The sequence below is a fragment of the Chinchilla lanigera genome, unplaced genomic scaffold, assembly GCF_000276665.1.
Source record: "Chinchilla lanigera isolate Chin_1 unplaced genomic scaffold, ChiLan1.0 scaffold00040, whole genome shotgun sequence".
Classification (NCBI taxonomy): Eukaryota; Metazoa; Chordata; class Mammalia; order Rodentia; family Chinchillidae; genus Chinchilla; species Chinchilla lanigera.
In genome coordinates, this window is record NW_004955441.1 from 13,288,019 (window position 1) to 13,307,839 (window position 19,821).

At 50.0% G+C, this 19,821-nt stretch overlaps 1 protein-coding gene across 1 annotated transcript in view; it reads left to right on the forward strand.

The window, feature by feature from the left end:
• Positions 1–19,821, forward strand: part of Epas1 (endothelial PAS domain protein 1) — a gene marked incomplete at its 5' end in the record, with an annotated part of 83,595 nt that overhangs the window by 43,393 nt on the left and 20,381 nt on the right. The window contains 5 exon segments of the mRNA XM_005390973.2: positions 4,110–4,300; positions 12,508–12,659; positions 13,077–13,161; positions 15,829–15,947; positions 16,056–16,261. Coding sequence (XP_005391030.1) covers positions 4,110–4,300; positions 12,508–12,659; positions 13,077–13,161; positions 15,829–15,947; positions 16,056–16,261 — 753 coding nt within the window.

Consider the following 19,821-nt stretch of genomic DNA (forward strand, 5'->3'; position numbering starts at 1 on the left):
TTTTTTTTTTTTTTTTTTTTTTGGTTCTCTTAACGTGTAAATTTTAGGATTGCCATTTAAAAAAAAATCTCATTGATTTCAGTTAATGATAGGACTCATCTAGGAAGATGGGAAGAAGAAAAAGAGGGCAAGTATTTTAGGAAATGAAACACCTCACTGATCTAGCAAGATTCAGCAGTGTGACACAAAGAACTGGCCAGGGCCAGCCGGCCCAATGTCCCCCTTTAGTCCCCTTCAGCCCTGAGACAGTTAATCTGGTGATGAAGAACAGGTGCTATAACCGAGGTCTGAGAGTGACTGAGGCTCAGATCAGCTAGCTGATGAATTATCGTTATCTGCCACGATGGTTTTCATTGTTGGAGAGCTTTCAAGTGCTCTCAAACTCATTCTATTTGTTTCTGACAAATAAAACATGGAATTCGTCCCATTTCCCTGATGAGGATATCAGAGCCTAGAGAATGTATTCTGTTGGCTGAAATCAGTTATCAGACAGGACCGTGGCCAATTGCTGCCAACACCACCATGCGTAAGCCGGCCGCCACCTGTGATACACAGCGGGAGGAAGCAGAGTGTACAGTGTACACGCACGGGTTGGATTCGGGGAGGGCTCACCTTCATCTCAGTATTAATTATTCTTGTTCGTCAGTGTCGCTAATGAAATGATTGCAGTGTTATAAATTTCTGTGTGTTCTTTCAAAACTCAGCATTCAGCAGACATCTCTGGATTGTGTCAAGGATAACTCGATAACCTAATTAAAATGCTGCCTATCCTAGAGTGCAGATGCGAAAAGCAAGGCAGCTAAGATGGAGGACACAACTTTTAAACCAAGAGGCTGCCTAAGGTTGTCAGTCTCTCTTTTTCTTAAGTGTTAAGATGTTGCTGTTTCTTTATTTCTTGCTAAGGCCGCTATCTTCTACCACTAAGCAGTGAAGAGTGTTAGCCTAGGGAGAGTGGGGCTCTATCCCTATCACAGTTAGCTAATTGCGCTAGGCAAGTAACTTAACCCGGTTGGGTCTGTTTCTGAGTCTCTGAAAGGCTGGCAGTGCCTCCCTTGCCTCCCTTGAAGAGCTGCAAGGATGCAGTTGGACAGGGTACACCGTGTCTCAGGACTTCCATGTGTCTGCTCACTGACTCCAACGACTTGTAGAAGCAGGGGTTTGGGGACCTTGGCATAAGACATGGTGTGCCTGAGCCTCAGTTTCCACATATGGAAACTTGCAAAGGATACCTACCATGTTGTCTGGGTAAGAAGATTATAATGAGACAGGAGGTATAAGGTTCTTGGTGCAGCGGCAGGCACGTGAGTAGGTGTTGGCAAACATTTGTATGTCTGAAGGAACACAACAAACAGAACACTGACTTCGGGTTGCCTTTTCACTTTCTGGCTCCTCCACTGCCATGTGAGCTCTTCTTCCCTAGGAAAGGGAACTTGTGCATGCAGATGTTGCCGTTCATTTCATGGTCTATGCAGGACCATCTGCTGACTCCTACACCCCAGACCCCTTATGCCCCTATCACCCTCACAGCCCCTTTGACGTGGTTGTTGATTCCTAATCCTGCTCCTAAAGTGCCAGGTCTAATCACCCTGTGGCTTCTCTTTATGCCCCTAGTGGCTGGGGTTTGTGTTACTGATGCTTTTCTCACAGAGTGCAAGGTTGGTGCTGAAGAACGAACCTGACACTCTTTACCTGCCTCTCCTGACCCAGTGATCATGTGATGTGTTCAGGGTTAATGTGCTGTCCCCTTCCCAACTTCCCTTCCTGAGCAGAACGCCTGCAAATCTCCACCCCCATCAGAGGTCAGGTTTAAAATGCAAATATGACGGTTTAATGCGCAAACTGCCTTTAAAGTCTGGCTACAAAAGCAAAATCACTCTGAGGGTAGGGTCTGAGAAGGTGGTGGATTGGGTGCAGGGGTGGGAGTCTCAGACTGGGAAGTCAGGAGAGGGGTGGGGTGGGATTTCACAATTTTTTGAAGGTTCTTCCTGACTGTCTGCAGCTGTTGGACAAATTCTTCTTACAGTCTGAGTGTATAATGTTTAATTCATCCAGGGAGCTGGACGTTCTGTCTTTGTAAATGAAGTATGTCGTAAAATCAAAACAGTGCTGCTTTTCCAAATCTCTTGAGGGGTTTGAGAGGCATGTCAACATTCCATGAATCCCAAAATACTGATTTTCCTATCCAGATAACAAGCCACAAAGCAGGAGAGAGAGAGAGAGAGAGACAGAGAGAGAGAGAGACAGAGAGAGAGAGAGAGAGAGACAGAGAGAGAGAGAGAGAGAGAGAGGAGAGAGATGCAGCCCCTGGTTTTGGACATTTCTCAGGGCAGGATAGAGCAAGGTCGCTGGAACTGGTTTTCTTGGGCCTTGAAAACCACACATTGTATTCAACATTAAAAAAAAAAAAAAGAATAGACTTTTTTCATGATTAAACAACCAATGTAGGTTATTTGTAGAAACATAAGAAAATACAGATAATCACGGGTCATGGGTCACCTCTCCTAACCTTATTACTTTGCAACTGCTAATAGTTTTGAGTATAGACAGGACAGACACTGATGCTCAAGTACAGAGCTCCATACATGTCCCCATTTGCCTGCCAGCACTCATAGGTGAATATCTGTCTGTCTGTCTGTCTCTCTCTCTCTGGGCCCATTTCCTTCCCTATAAATTAAGGATAATAGTAACACCCATTTCCAAGGATAGTTGTGCAAATTAAAGATACTAACATGGTACTGCTTAAAATAGTACCTGGAATAAAGTAAGCCCTATGTCTGGGATGGCTATAATAATAGTTTATTATATTTCTTGGCTTTTTCCTGTATAATATACAGTAAGTCCCTGACTTACGAATTTGAGTTGCAAACTTTCTCAGGCATACTGTTTAAGATTCCCAGTATATTGTGTAAGACTCACTTTGTCAGTTACCAACGAAGCTTGCTTAAAAACGTCCTTATGAAACAACTGTTTTGTAAGTCGGGGACTTACTGTAAAAGAAAAAATATATGTAAGGCATGCATTTCTGTGAACATAGGATTGTCCTGCACTTTTTTTTTTTTAACTTTTTTACTCATAGTCACCTTTTCATGGACAAACCATTTACTAATCTTAGCTAACACTGTTTGCTTATGATTGGTATAGGCCTGGTGCTAAAGATTTTGCAATAAGAAATCACATTTTGTCCATAATTCGGGGGGGTGGGTATAAGTATTACAATTTTACAAATAAGAAACTGAGGCTAAGCACTTTAAAGCTAGCAAGTGGAGAAGTTGGAGTTCCAACTCGGGCATCCTGGCTTCTAAACTTGCCTGAGTTAGAATCTGACATAGGCTTTATAAGAAGACTGAAGACTTCTTGGGGACTTGTAGGGAGAGGCAGGCTTTGGTGTGTTGCATCTTTCTTTCCTTGCTGGAGCAAAGAGGAAGATGAAGGTGAGACAGTCTGTAACCTGCGCTGGCAGGATCTGGAAAGAAATTGTGGTTGTGTCCACTCTTTCTCAACTCTTGGCGGGGCATGCACTTTGGGGTCTCAGACTAAAGTGTGTTCTTCTTGGCCTCTAGTAGCATTTTCAGTTTTTACTTCGGGAACCACTCTGACACAAAATGGGATTCAAGGTACAAAGCTGGGTTTAATGTTTTCTGAGTGCATCTTATCCAGAAAAAGAGAATCTTGCAGCAGTTTTTCCTCTTATTCTCCAGAGCTTTTGCCAGAGCCACCTGGGCCCCTGACTATACCTCCCTCACCCTTTCTTCTCCATCTCTGGACATTGACCCCTGTCCCCAGATAACCCAGGACTTTTCCCAGCATCACCAGTTAATTTAGTTAGCAAGTCTTTGTTGAGCCCCAGCCATGCAAAGCCCTGTTCTGGGCACCATGGAAATGCTAGGATGGAAGGGTGGTTGAGAAGATACCAGCACACATGAAAGCCAAGCCAGCAGCTTAACGGAGATTCTACACACCTTTGACAACTGGTGTGAGCCCAGACTGGTTCAGTGGGAGAGTCTGGCTGCATGTAGTTTGGGGGATGCACAGCCATGCCGCGATTGAGGGTGTAGTGGAAGAGGATGACAGCGACCTGGGAGGGACTAACTCCTTGTCTCTTAATTTAGGAGCAGCTCCGAGAGGAGGAAGGAGAAGTCCCGAGATGCGGCACGGTGCCGGCGCAGCAAGGAGACGGAGGTCTTCTACGAGCTGGCTCATGAGCTGCCCCTGCCGCACAGTGTGAGTGCACACCTGGACAAGGCCTCCATCATGCGGCTGGCCATCAGCTTCCTGCGAACACACAAGCTCCTGTCCTCAGGTGAGACTGACAAGTCCCCGGGCTGGCATGGACGGCAGCCTTACCAACACTGCCACATATACAGAGGTGCCAGGACACAAGCTCTGCCCCCATTCTGCAAGCGCCCAGCCACAATAAGGCCACTGTCCATGCTTTCTTCCTTCATCTCCTCTGCAGCACAGATGTTTACCATGAGGGCAGACAACCAGGGCAAGAGGCAAGGACAGGACCAAGCAAGAGCATGGGCACTGGGATGTGGGGAGGACAGGGGCTTGGAGAGCCTGCACAGCTTTTGCTGACTTGCCAGTGCTGTTGCATCTGGCCATGAGACCCCACTCTCGCAAGAGGTGAGCCTGCAGGAAGTGCTCTTGTCTCTGCCTTCCGGTCAGCAGAGATGTTGTGCCCTTTCCATCTTCTACCTCTTTCTAGCCAGTTAGGCCCTGCACAACATTTGGTCTGCCTGAGCCTGTTTCTTCTACTGTAAAATGGAATTAGGCACGGCTCCTGCACAGGGTGCCTGTAGGAATTAAGGGAGACAATGGTCTGGCTACCCTCGGTCTCGCTGGGCAGCTCTTGGCAGTGGACAGGCTCGATGTCACCCTCCCTAGCTTCTCTGCAGCTTCAGGTCACAACAGGTTCTTTTCATCTCAGAAAGTTACTTTCTTCAAAAACCATTTCCTGTTAGTCCTGACCGGGAAGAGGCAACCTGAGAGAGTGCCCAGTTTCAGATCCTATGTGACAATCTCATCTGGTTGGTCAGTTTTGTAAGGAAAACTGGCAGCGTGTGGCAGTGCCTGCCAGGGTGAGCGTGAGGGAGGCAGTCAGGGAGCGCAGGGGCCTTCGTGGCTGGTTTTGAGTTTTCCGGAGTGAGCGAGGTGCCTTGGAGACCAAGTGGGTTCTGCCATCCTGTTATGACGTGGTTATTCTGGGAAAGTAGCCCTGCTCGGAGGGAATCCAGTGAGGCAGGGAAGCCAGGCTGGCCTGTGCTATTCTGAGTGTGAGCACAGGAAGGATACGGGGTAAAGACCTTCAGAAAAGAGGACAGCCGCTGGGGGGCCCAGGACCGGAGGCTGAGCCTGTGCTACAGGCTGCAAGGTTGAGTGGGGGAGAACATCTTGGGAGGAGAGAACCGAGGGCAGAGCTGTGCTCTGCGATCTCTGAGAACTGAGCAAAGCGGTCACAGGTCCTATAGAAAGCGGTACAGCTGGCAAAGCTGGGATTGTGGGTGGAGATTCCATCACAGAGCAAAGGGCACCCAGGTGCCTCTTCTGTTTTCCTTTTTTTTTTTTTTTTTTTTTGTGGTACTCGTGAGGATTGAACCGGTCCTCAGCAACACTCTACCAGCGAGCTACATCCGCAGCCCATTTTTAACATTTTATTTTGAGGCAGGGTCTGGCCAAATTGCCAAGCTGGGATCGAACATGTGATCCTTCTGCCTCCACCTTCCGAGTAGCTGAGATTACAGGTGTGTGCACAATGCCTGACCACCTTCTTTGAAGGTGGTTGTCTTCCTGGAAAGCTGAGGGCAATGTTTGGTAGTGTTGGAGTCATCTTGACATGTACATGGAGTAGGCAGTGGGAGATGTAGTGAGCAGATGGTGAGCCCTCCCTCACACGCACACTTCCTTGCTATGGCACTTGAAATTCTTCTCCCAGTACTAATTCCTTTGGTTTAACCGTTGCTTCCCTCACCACCACCTCCATTCATCCACCAGCAGAGAGCCCAGAAAAGCTAATATATTACTCATATTACTCCTCTCTGACTGCATTTGGACTTAACATTTCTTCTTGTTTCACAGATAAGTGAGCCACAGAAAATATATTTAGCACATGGTAAATGTACACCCGGAATCTTGGTCCATGAGGAAGAAAGATATGATATGGAATGAAGATTCTATAACCTGGTCAGGCAGAGCTGTTGACGAGGAGGGAACCACAGCCAGAGGGGGGTTGACCAAGGCTGGCCTGGGCAGTGGGTGGGCAGAAGATCCTCACCCATGCACAGAGGCTCCTGCCCTTCTGGTGCAGGGCCTGGTGGTCCATGGTCACCCGTAGGTAAGCCTGTTGTCCTCAGTGGCTCAGAGGTTGGCTTGAAGGGGGTGACACATCAGAATCTGGGCCCCCTGAGCACATCTGCCTGTGTGTGCCAGTGCAGCCCCCACGGGTACCACAGAGATGGGGCAAGAGTGTCCTTAGCGGGAGTCACGTGGCTCAGCTCGGGAGCTGTGATGCGGTATGTAAACCAATGACCTCAGTCCTCCGGAGCCCTCTGCCTGTCAGCTCTGGGTCTCACTGTCCCAAGGAGAGAAATAACAGAAAAGGATAAAAAGTTTCTACTTTGGGCCACGCAGTCCTGATGTCCTTGAAGGAGAAGTTCTCATAAAAGGAGCACAGCCAAGGGAGAAGGAGATGGTTTCTCAACTCCCACTTTTCCCCACCCCCGGAACAGTTGTGACAACTGTTTTCAGAAGTTGTAAGCCAGGCTCTTTTTCTTTTTAAATCCTACTTTGCTTTTTTTTAATAGGTGGGCATAATGGAAAGGCGTACGGGATTGGTGGGGCAGATAGCCCTGTGTGTGACTCTCTGGGTGGCAGCCTTTCTGTCTCTCTCTTTCATCTGCACAGAGACTAGTGGGCTATTCCCACAACACTGCTAGAGAATTAAGCAGATGGAAAAGGCCTTATCCTCTCGCCTGCCCAATAAGTTATAGCTTAGAAATAAAAATGATGGCAAACAGGAGCACCGATGAATAGTAAAAATAAAAGGCTTCTAGAGAAATGACGTAAAGGAACTCAGGGTACAGCTTAACTATCCTGGTGCGTACATTTCAGCAGTTCCTATCAAAATGCAAGGCTGCCGTGCTTTTCCAACTCAAAACAAACCACAAGTTTCGTTATTCAAGCACTTCTGACCAAGGTGAGCAAGGACCAGTGTTGTGTCCCTTTAGACTAGGAAATAACTGGTTGCATAGCTCACAGTTCAAAAGGCTAAAAAATATCAGCTTTGGCTTCAGAAAAGTTTCTTCTTTACTTAGTAACATGCTTCCCTTTGATTTTCACAGTAGGCTGTTGTGTGTGGGAATGTTGGAGAGGAAACCTCAACGTTGAGAAACTCAGGCTGTGGGTCGGGGCCTCTGATTGAGATTCGTATCACAGGAAGCAAACTGAAACAATAGCTTTATGATATTTGCTTCCACGCTGGGCCGAGGACAGAACACGCTCTGACGGGAAAGTCAATGGAAATACCACTTGATTGTCTTAAATCCTCTTTCAAGATGAGCCCTCCAAGCTGTCTCCAGAGGAAGGGTCACTTCTGCCCTCTGATACTTTAAATAGCAGTAAATACACAAAATATGCTTTTCACTCTAAAATTGATTTAGGGCTTCCCCAGCCGCATGCCTGCTGAAGTCAGATTCATTTTACGTGGCGCTGGAGGTCCACATGAAGCAGGTGTTTCAAGGGAAATGTCAGGTTTATTTTTGATTCATGGCATTTGCCTAGTGAAGACATAGTCTTTGCAGGAGATTATGATTTCCTGGTCTCTTGACTACTAAGGGAAAGGCTTTAAAATGTGGGACAAATGATTTTAAAGTTTTTATCATAACCTTTCTATGCGGGAAAAGTAGGATGGAAAGAGCAAACTCGTAGAAGCAGATATGATTTCTGGTGCCCTCTTCTGCCCTACTGTCAGACTTCTTATTCCTAGCCTTCACCCTTGGGTTTTACTGCCCCGCCCCCTGCCCCACCTGCAGTCCAAATCAAGGCCTTTTTCTGTGCTGTTTGGAATGAAGGCAGTAAGCCGATTCATGTGAGGGTGTTAGTGACCGAGAGCAGCTCCGGTACCATCTCTTCTAGAAGTGCTAACCTTGTTCAGACCATTCCTTTCTCTTCAACAAAAAAGGTCTGGTCAGTCAACTGGTATGTGCTGACACCAGCCCTGTGCTGCATCTTCCAAAGAATAGGAAAAGCAGATACATAACGAACAAAGACGTGGATCTCCAGGGGTGGACTTGCAGAGATCCCCTGGGACCCTGAAAGGTAGGCAAGACACTGGCCTTCTGCCACAGATGTGACGATAGCCTGAGCCTGTCCAGGATGGCAGATTAAGGTGAGGCTAATGTTTCTGCAAGGGATTCCAAACTCATTTCCTCCCGGCTTGGCTAGCACACCCCGGCTGGGGGTGCAGATGATGGAGGTGGAGGGCTTGCAAGAGGAACCCTGTTGGGAAAAGCCTTTGAAAGGAAAGAGGCGGCCGTGGTAACTGCCCCAAGCGAGCACATCTGTGGCTGAGTGAGTAGTAGTCTTCTCGGAGGGAATGGGACCCAGGTGGATGAAGATGGGGCTAGCATCCTGCCCAGCAGCCCCACAGGACAGCCGAGTCGCAGAGACCTGGTCAGGAGGCGTCTGCTGTACAACCTACTTGCTCAGCCCCATGCCCAGAGGAAGCGAGTGGTGCTCCGGAACCAATGTTCTGAAACCTCCGCTGCACATATCCTGGCTGCAGGGAGTCATCAAGGCCTGTTTACTGGGCTATTTTTAGCAGTAAAGAATCTTGTTGTGCTCCCTAGGTCAAGTGTGCTCCCTCTCAGCAGAGAGCCTTTGGCTTAGACTACCGCCCCTCCTCTTTCGGGTCGAATCCTGTAGGGTCCCAGGAAGCAAGAACTAAGACAGGAGCCCAAGATGACTGAAAGACCCAGCTAGCACTTTCTGGGGCACCTCCTGCAGGCCCCTTGCTTTATTCTGCACCAAAGGTCTAGTCTTTATTATTGTGTAGCCTGATAGTTCTCCGTCTCTGTCTTTCCCACCAGCTATGGATTCCTTGAGGACCAGGACTGCTCTTACACTCTCACCAGCCTGATCCTCCCCAGCACAGGACTGAGCATGTAGCGAGTGACACTCAGAGACAGATTATTCTGTGCCTAGCACAGAGCAGACGCCCAGCAGAAGCTTAATAGCTGTGGAGCAAGTGAGTGCTCCTTTTGTCCTGCCCAGCACCGAGAGAAGGATATTCACGATACATCAAGGGAAGGCCGAGTGTTCACAGGGAAAAGACAGCGTGTCCTCAGTGAAGATGTGGCCTGAGCTTCTTGGCCCTGGGAGAGGGCCTGCTTGCTGGCTCCAGGCTGGGAGTGGCCAGGCCAGGATCCTTCAAAAGCTCCCCAGGGGATAAGCAGGTGCTGTGAAAGCAGAGTTCCACAGGAGGAAAAGGCCCCACCCAGCTCTGCTACCCCCCCCCAAGTCCCTGGGGGCCACCTGCTGGCTTCCTGCCCTCCCAGCCATTGTGACCTCACTTGCAAGATGTTCTGTTGCCCTTCGTGGCCCCAGAGCACCCCGTCCCTCCTTCCCGCCCAAGGCCACTGACCCACTGCCGCAGTTCACCTCCCCCTGGAAACCAGTTGGGCATCGTTGGAACTGTTGAAAACAGGAAATTTTAAGCAGAACTATTTCCTCTGGACCTAGTTAACCTAAATAGGTTGTCTTGGGATTACTCCAGATTTTGAAGTCAGTATAACCACTGAGATCAAAGAAATTGAAGAGAAAATGTCTTCTCTAGAGGCCAGAAATCGCAGGGGTTTCTGGCCTCTCGTTGTCTGGAGAAAGTGGCCACATCTCTAGCTGGTGTGAGTCGCAAGGTGCTGAAAGTCTCTCTTCAGCCATTCCCCAAGTCAGCTGCTTCCTGCCCGAGTGGCTGATTCTCCCCCATGGGGGTTCCTGGTAGGACTTGGAGCTGAGGCCATGGTCCTGGTTCTGGGAGGAACAGCATGGATGTAGCCTGGGACCTTGCCAGTCAAGCACATTCCCAGCCCTCCTGAAATGCACTTAATCAGGACCCCTGCAGGTGGGTCTCCTCTAGGGCCAGCCTCACGCGGTGCCATTTGTGCCATCTTGGAAGGCTGCACACTTGGAAGGGACTTGGCCTCGGTTTTTCAAACAAGAAGACTCACATGTTCACTATACCTGGGACCCTGCAGATTGTGTAAGTCCTGGGCCCAGAAATCTTCATGCCAGCCAGGCCTCTGATACACACACTCAGTTATGTTGCCATTCTCCTAAAGCCCCTGCTCAAACATGAATGGTACTTGGGAGGGCTCATGTTAGCAGCCTCATCCTCGTCTGTCCCGCCAGCTAGTTAGCGGGTAAAGAGCAGGTCCTCCATCAGCAGACACCCAAGCAGGGATGAGGTGGGAATGTGTGTACTATAAGGCCATTCTTGTGTGGTCCTCCCTACTCCCCTCTGGGCCAGCACTTGCAATCTGTGAAGAGAAAGAGTTTCCCTCATTGGGTTCCACCATTTTGGTACACAGAGGAAAGGCTGCTGCTCTGTCCAGCACAACTCTTGGCTTTAAGGCCAGCCAGCCCTTACACGTGGCCAGGCCAGGATCCTTCAAAAGCTCCTCTGCAAAAATGGCAGCATCCAGGACTTGGGCCTGTGTTCTCTGGTCCTGTGTCCTAAAAGAGACTGGTCCCAAAAGGCATTGGGAAAAATATTACCTCATTTGGATCTGTCCTTCTTGAGCTTACCTGCAAAGGTTCACAGAGAAAGGGAATTAAATAAATCCACTTCTGCAGAAAGACACAGCATTGATGGTCACTTGCCAAGTGGCCTGAGAATCTAATTGCATCTTTTACTCCCTAGAGGAGCCTCCATTTAAAAGACTCCCTTTCGTTAAATGAATATGAGCTATTATAAGTGCCAAATTACTCTTGAGTCCTCAATCACTTCTTGGGCTTTTGGCTAAGATCAAGTGTACTCTTGAATCCTCTTGTTCTGTAAATCAGATGAAGGATGTTTGTATTGATGCTTGTGCCTGATGGATACAAATCCTTCTAGGTATGTACAGTTTGGAGTAAAGTAAGGAAGCAAGAGAAAGCTGGCCGAAATAACATCTATGGTCTGAGGATAAAACAGGGCTGGGACCTGAGAGGGTGTTTTGTCTGGGGAAGAACTGAACCTGTGCCTCACAGCAGAGCTATGCCTGATGGGCCAGGTACTCCCAAATGAATGGTTTTGGGGAGATGTTGTCCCTGCTGCCCCTGGCAACCTCCTCTGCCAGTCATGCAGTTGCCTCCTTAACTGTCTTATACTCTAAGTTTCTCCCTCTCCAAGACCTTCAGCAGGCTGTTGCCCACCTAACCTCCCGAGTGCAATCTTCTGAGACGCCGCTACTGTGCTCCTTTGAGGTGAGGCTCCTGCAGGCCCTGGACCTACTTCATCAGCTCAGTCTCTGAGGCCAGAACATGGACCTGCCTCAGTTTTGGAAGAGAACTTGCACCATATTTCCCAGCACTCTACCTGCAAAGCTCTCTCTTTTCATTTATAGAGTGAAATCACTCTTTTTTCTCCTCAAGTCTCCTCCGTTTCCCCTCTTTGGAAGTTCTCTTTGGAATAGTTGTCTCACCCCAAAGCAACCCCTCTTCCCCTCAGAGCACTTACTCTATAACCCTCCTGGACACCCAGCCATGATGTCCTTTAATCTCTATGTAGTTTTGTATCTCTGTGTGTGACATGGTCCCTGCCTAGGCTTTGGGCAGTTTGAGGGCAGTGACAATGTTTTAGAGGGAAGAGATAAGAGAAAAATTCACATTTATTGATCCTGCTTTAGGCATTTTACATACTTATTTCACCCCTCTAATTCAAAGAGATGGAAATTATTATCCCCAATTCACTGATGAAGAAACTGGTGTTCAGCAAGGTTGTTACTTACCAAAGTCTTAGCCTAATGGAGGATGATGCAAGAATAGAAACTTGTGTTTGACTCCAAAGCCACAGAAATGGCTGAGTGTGGGCTTCTGGGTTCAGTTTCTGGGTCTTGATGGCTTTTCCACCTGTCTAGCCTTAGTGAATGGCTTAACCTTTTGAGCTTCATCATTATGAAGAATACGGAACACTTAACACAGTACCTGACAGGTAGCAGTTGCTACACACATCAGCAGCAGCTAACACTTCTGTTCCCACCGCTTAGGTGACTACTGTTCTGCCCGTGGCTGTCATGACCTTCATTGCTACTAGGACCCCACATACTTTTTCACTACAGCTACAATGTCCTCAAGCCCTTCGGGGTGTGCTGTGTGGTGATGCCCGCCTAGTGCCTGCTGCATAGGCGTGTGCCAGACCCTGAGGTGGCTGGCAGTGTGCATCGCCATAGGCCCTGGGTGACCACTCTCCTGCCAGTCTTGTCTGTTTTAGCACCAAATTCACACAAGCTTCCCATCCCCCTCTCTTTCCAGTTTGCTCCGAGAATGAGTCTGAAGTGGAGGCTGACCAGCAGATGGATAACTTGTACCTGAAAGCCCTGGAGGGTTTCATTGCTGTGGTGACCCAAGATGGGGACATGATCTTTCTGTCAGAAAACATCAGCAAGTTCATGGGACTCACCCAGGTGACACACTTCTCTACCTCTTTCAGAAAGAGAAAAGGTTTCCACTGCGGGATAGAAATTAGTGAAAGGTGCTGCTCACAATCCCTCTTGACGTCTCCCTGCACATGCCACTCCGACCCTCACCGTCCCCACTTCATAAGCCTCAGGAACACACACCCACTGCCAGGCACTGGGTTTGCCATGCCAATGGCTATCTGGTAGATAGCTCTCTGCTGACTAGGTTAACACCCCTCAGGAATCAAGTACCTGTCACATCAGCAGTCCTAGTTATAACTGCACGTCTGGGGTCTTGGCACTGTCCTGAGACTTGGGAAGGATGGTCTGATGCAGCCCCCTCTTTTCTCCAAGTCTGGAAGGTGTCTCAGGTACCTCACTTTGGTGTTAGGATAACCATGCAAAATCTTGCTTTTGAAACAGGTAGAGCTAACAGGACACAGTATCTTTGACTTCACTCATCCCTGCGACCACGAGGAGATCCGTGAGAACCTCACTCTCAAAAATGGTAAAGTGTTCGCATGTGTTTACGTTCTTGTTGTCCCACCCGGGAGGGTACTTGCCTTCCCTTTGTCTACAAGCGCAGGAGGGGTGGCTCGTGGCCGTGGTGAAGCCAGGAAAAGCTGCCGAGCTCAGAGGCCGGCTGGCCCACTGTACAGGCACGCAGCCTGAGAGAGGAGGTGGTGGGCCGGGAGGGACCAGTGCTCCGAAAGCTCTCCTGCTGGCCCCACAGGAGGTGTGAGCTCACTACCGGGGCACTGCCTCAAGGGAGGGCGCTGACCCTAGCAGGGTCATCACCTGACAGTCAAGCATCTCAGTGATGCCACCCAGTGCAGTAACGTCATCTGGGCCCAAGTGCTCAGAGAGTATTGCAGTTTCCATTGCACTGTCAGTGTAACCAACTACGCAAAGCACAGGGATGAAGCCATCCTTGTGCTCTCTCTCAGGTTTGTGCGGGTTCCGTTGAAGCCCAGTGGCGGCGGCAGTCATCAGGGCCTTTGCAAAGCGAGGGTGGCTAAGATGGCTGAGTCACACAGGTGGCAGGTGGCAGGCGTTTGGGAGCGGGGTGGCTGACCTCTCTCTCACTCCGTGGTGTCTCAGAGCCTTCCCCTCTCCACTGGGGTCTCCACAGTACCCAGCTGCACGGCCGCAGAGGGCTCGCAGAAATGCAAACGCAGAAGCGGCCAGGAGGGCAGAGTGCCAAAATACCTGCTGTGCTGGTTAGGGCAAGGTATGGGCTGGCCCCTACACGTGGCCATGCGTGTCAGGAGGCACAGCTCTCCGAGGCCACCACGGGAGCTACCACTGGGCCATGGCGTGAATCTAGGATTCTGGCGACGAGATGTAGGACAGGGAGGGCTGGATGAAGATGCTGGTGGGTGCGAGGCTGTGCCCAGGCCGAGGGCACTTTGCAGTGGCAGTGGGGCTTCGTGTTTATAACTGGGGACATCCAGTCAAAGGCATGCATGAGGATACGGCCAAGAGGACCGGAGCTTTAGGCAGCAGTGGGGCCCAGTGACCACCAAATCCTTCCTGAATCTCAGAACGTGTCACCGGCCTGGGCAGACTACCCAGTCTAGATGTCCTCTTTAGCATCTCTCCCCTGTCTCCGCCATGGGACGTGTTCTGGTCCAGCTTAACAGCCAGTGGTAAAGCCTGCAAGGTTTTGCTCTTGTTCCTGCACATGCCACACAGGCAGAAGCTTCACTGGCTCCCCTCTACCCTCATAACAGACCGCCTGCAGCGCTCGTGTGGGCCTGCAAAGCTTTGCAGAATGACAACTCTCTCCTCTTCCATGAGCACGCCTGACCTGTGCCCCAAGCCCTCTCTGAAGCCCTCAGCCACCTGACTCCGGGAGTACACAAGCAAGGGAGCATTCCATGGCTCTTCAAGGTCTTGGAAGTCCGCTCTGTGGTTCAGGGTGAAGGAGCTAGCAGACTTTCTCAAGCACTCCCTAAAGCAGACATCTTTTACTGCTCTCCTCCAGAAACTCCAGACCTCTGATTTCTTGTACTCAGTCTAACCACTAACCAGCGTCTCAGTCTGACTCTGACCTGAATCAAGTACCTCACTTCTGACTTCCTTGGCATCTTTCTTTACAAGCTACTGGTGGTAGTGAACGAGGCAGAGTCTAGTCTTGCAGCTGTCAAGCGCCGTGACCCAGCAGTGGCCTCTCCTTATCGGAGTAGTACTTTAGATCTCCTGGTACATGATCGGGGATTTGGGATCAGTCAAATTCAGTGAGTGATCAGATCCTCACTGAATGTGCCAGCTTGCACGTGGAGTTATGATCCAGAAGCAAAGAGTCTGTGGGAGCTCCCAGAGGAATATAAGGCCCTGAGGCAGATTATGGAAGGCTTTGAAGGCCAGGTAGAGGCCTGGAATTGTATCCTGCAAGCAGTGGAGGACTATTTAAGGTTTTTGAGCAGGGATAGGGTGACATTCTCGGAGCAATGTTTGGAAAGCATAGTCAGATATCAGAATGAGGAGAATCTGGATGCTAACAAGTTAGGAATCCACAATACCAATCCAAGTCACAAATGAGGCCCTCGAAACTCCTCAACCCTAACTCCTGGTGGTGGGGCCTGGCTCCAGGAAACAGGTATATTTCATTATATGCAGAACCCACATATGAAAAATTTAAAATACAAAAAGCTAAAATAATTTAAGTATGGGAGAGATTCTTTTATCGTCAGGAAGGAGTATTCCCTTAACAACGAAAACCTTCACCCTTTAGACTGTCACATACTGGGGCTCCCTGAAGGGTGTTTCATTTTGGTTCACGGGTACCACCATTGCTTTGTCACACAGCTCCTCCGGAATGTGTCAGAACTCAAGGTCCTCTGGAGGTTTAGGTGCGGGGGCTGGTGGCTATGTCTGGAGGGAGGAATATAGTTGTTGGAAGCAAGGCTGCTGATTGTTCTAAGATGCTGGCGAAGGGGCCATGCTGCAGCTGTGAGATAGGCCGGAGGTGGGAAGCCACCGTTAGCCCACAGGCTGGATGGAAGCTCAGTGTTCATCCCAGCCCAGCCTTCAGGTCCCGTGTACACAGACCACTGGGAAATGGAAAAAATAAGCCATACTGAGAAACTGCAGCTGGGCCTCTTGTGACTTTATTGTACATATCAAACTAATTTGACCGGTCCCATTCCCACCTACACCGCTCTCCTCCCAGGCTCTGGTTTTGGAAAGAAAGGCAAAGACATGTCCACAGAACGGGACTTCTTCATGAGGATGAAGTGCACAGTCACCAACAGAGGCCGCACTGTCAACCTTAAGTCAGCCACCTGGAAGGTAGGATAAAGCCAGGCCTGGTTGGAGTCCCAGGTGTGGGTTGACCTAAAGCCCCGCCCACTCCCAGCAATCTCCGCCCTACATCTGTCCTCTGCTGCTGGCCCCCAGGTCTTGCACTGCACCGGCCAGGTGAAGGTCTACAACAGCTGCCCTCCCCACAGTGGTCTCTGCGGCTATAAGGAGCCTCTGCTCTCCTGTCTCATCATCATGTGTGAGCCGATCCAGCACCCGTCCCACATGGACATCCCCCTCGACAGCAAGACCTTCCTGAGCCGCCACAGCATGGACATGAAGTTCACCTACTGCGATGACAGGTAAGGAGGGGAGGTGGTGCAGAGCGCGCGCTGTGGGCCGGCTGGGGGCTGAGGATCTTACCTGCACCGGTGCGTGGTCAGGCCTGTCGTTAAGGGAGGGGATAGGCACATGAGCAGTGTATCGCTGGGTGCAAATCTGTGGCCCGTGGCCCGTTTCCCTCCATCACTGAGCCTCAGAAGCTTCCAGTACCACATTTGGCCATCTCCCCAGAGGCAGCCTCAGGGTCTGCAGAGCTGTTCTCACTTACAGCTGTTTTTGTGGAGTAGAACTAGTTCTCCACATCTGCTTCAGGCTCCTGAGGATGTTTCCAGGGCAGTCTCCTGCCCTACAAGGCAAGGGCCTAGGGACTTCATCAGTACTCGCAAGGTGGAGGCCAGCTAGGGGCACCGGATTCTGGTTAGAGATGGGCGTATGGTGGGCAGGCCTCCCCTCGGCCGCACCCATGACCACCAGAGCTTCTCTCCCAGCCTCTGCCCTCCCTGCGTGCAGCTGGGAATGTTCTGGCCACTGCCTGGCCTACTTTTGGAGGCTTGCAGATGAACAGAGCTAAACCAAGCTCTAGCTCCCGCTGCCAGGCCCGGTAGATTTCCTTTAGGGGACAGAAGTTCCATTTTAGCCCTTGCTGTCACCAAAGCTGCTGAGAGAACCCTTAAGACCTCACAGGGAAGCCATGTCTTCCCCAGTTGCTAGCTGAAGCTGAAGGTGGTGGCTCGGTGACAAGGCTGGGGTTGTCATGAGTGCGAATGGGGCCGCACCACAGTGTCTCACCCTGGCTTCTCTGCTCTGGGACTGTGGGGCCTGGTGGTCAGGAGGCGGAGGCAGTGGGCAGTCAGAGTAGATGTGAATGTTACTGCGCCTTATTGTCTAGGGCCCCCACGTGTGCCCTTCAGGGAGGATCTCAGCCAGTCTGACCCCTGCTTTTTGCAATATCCAGAGTCGCCTTTTTACCACCCCAAACTCTGCCACTCCTCTCTGAGATGGAGACACTTTTTCTGCCTGTTCCTCAGGGTCACGGTAGGATGAGGTCATGGCTGGGAAAGCACTTGGAGGAGGATGCACAGGAGGCTTCCTGCCGCTGCTCACGTCAGCGCTTGGCCTCCCCAAAGCGAATTCTCCCCTCTAAGATCAGGGAGGCGAGCTCACTTCTGAAGGCCTGGGCCCAGCACAGGAAGGAAAGATCACCAGCAAGAAACTGCCCTGTCTTCCCCACGAGTGGGAAACCACCAGCCCCAGGAAGGGAGGCCCTGTCCGGCCTGGCAAGGCCACCCTTCCACCCTGGCCTTCTGTCGTCACTGGATGGGCCCGGGGGCATCTGGTTTCCTCACAGTGCGCCCCTAACTATCCAGGTTAGGCTCAGTCTCTCTCCTGATTCTAAACTGACCTGGTGTTGGTTGTTGGCTCCTTCTTGGAACTGGCCACCATTTGCGGCACAATGTCGGAAGTTTAGTAAAAGCACCCGTGGGGTATCCCTGTCCCCAAGTTCTGACCACAGTAGGGCCAGGACTTGAGCCTCTGGGCGGTGGTGAGCAGTCAAGTGAGGGAAAAGGTGCTCCAGCCTCATGGGGTGGAGAAGTCCTGTCTGCAGGTGTTGGTCCCGGAACTTTGACACAGTTGGCATTTGTGGCAGTGGTGCAGTTTGTTAGTGTTGCATCTCGGGTTGCTGTGGTAATGACTGGAGAGGAAGACTGCTCCAAAGGCAGGCAGCAGGGGAGTCTGTTCTGGGCGAGGTCGCTGACATATGCAGTCCTCACATTCAGGCGAGCGCGCTGGGCAGAAGTCAGCTCTGTGGTGCGCGTGCCTCTCAGCGGTCTTTTGAGATGCTGGGAGAGCCCAGTGCATGGCTCACACACCGCTGGCTCGGGGGTGAACCGGTGCTCGGGGCGCCTCAGTCATGCCACCTGAGTTGTAGGGAAGATCTGACCATCCCAGAGAAGAACTTGCCATCCCTAGATAATAGCAAAAAGAGGATTTTGTTTTTTAAAAAAGCTTAAGACTTAGATTCTTGTTAAAGTGAAAAAAAAAAAAAATACTCTGGGAAGAGTAATTCAGTGTTAATCCATTATTCATTATCTTGATATGAATGAATTTCAGATACTTTTCTGAAAGTACAAACTTTTGGGTAGAAGGAGAGGCAATAAAAGCCCAAATCTGGGTGCTTAAAAGTAGTTGCAGAAGAAAGGTACACAGCCCCGGGAGGGGCGCTGCGCCAACCTCTCTGTGTGTGTCAGGACCAGCAGGCAGAGATCTGGGCTTACAGGACCCTGCGATTGAAGGCCTTGTGACTCGCAGCGTGCGGGGAGATACTGCTTCTGCGTTCTGCAGGACATGCTGCGTTTTCAGCAAGATCTCGCCTTTCAGGGAACCAGAGGACATGGCCCAGCTCTGAACTCGGTGATGCCGGGCCATGCATGCAGAGGACTTAAACACAGAGGATGCAGTGCGGCACAGAGGCTGTTTAACCGATTAGCAGATTAGTTAAGGAGGGCACAGACACAGCTTAGACAGTTTATGGAGTGACTATTTTAAGTCTTTAATCTGTGTTATTTCTCAGTTACTTTGATGAGGACTTGAATGTTTTTCTCTTTTGTTAGCTTGTTTTGTTCTCACTCTTTGTATTGGGCTGGGAACACACACACACACACACACACACACACACACACACACATGCTGTCCTTAATTCTCTTCTGAGATAAATGCTTCAGAAACCAGGATCTACAAATGACCTCTAATGGGGAGGTGTGGGGGGCTAGGGCTCCCACTTTAATCCGGAAATTCACTGGATTTAATGGCATCTGACACAGGAAAGGGCTATGGTTTCCCACAAAGTTGGCTGTGTTCCCATTTAAAAAGCTAGAAAGACTCCGAAGAAAGTAATTTCAAATCTACAGACTCACTTTTGAGGCACCTTGTTACTTAGCTATTTTGAGGCCACAGTTACGGAAAAGCAAAGTCAGGGCTGGGGCTGGGGCGGGGTTGTGGTGAGCACTGGCCTAGCCTAGGCAAGACCCAGGGTTTGAGCCCCAGCACCATGAAAAGAGAAAAAAGAATGATAGGGAAAAAGAGAAGAAAGAATGGGGGAGGGGACAGGAAGAAGAGAGGAAAGAGGAATCGAACCTTGGGGTGGACTCTCAGGTTCCCACCATGGAGAACCTGCAAGAGCCCATTCAGAATCATCCAGAACTGAAACTGAATAAAGGAATGCAGATAGCTTGAAATGCACATTCCTCCCCTTCAGAAAGGGCCAGAGGAGCATATGAAGCCCTATATTAATAAGTTTGTGGCCAGGGATCTAGCTCAGTGGCCTGGCGCCTGCTTGGCAAGCACAAGGTCCTGAGTTCAATTCCTCGTACCCAAAAATAATAATAAAAAATTTGATAATTGGAGGCATAGTAAAATTTAAAATATCTGAATATGGCATATTTTAGGTATACAGATTGTCTCTTAGCAGAAATGCTTAGGACCATAAGGGTTTCCAATTTGAGGGTTTTTATGGGGGGGATATATTTGCATAGACTTTACTAGTTGAGTATCCCTAACCTGAAAACCAAAGATCTAAAAT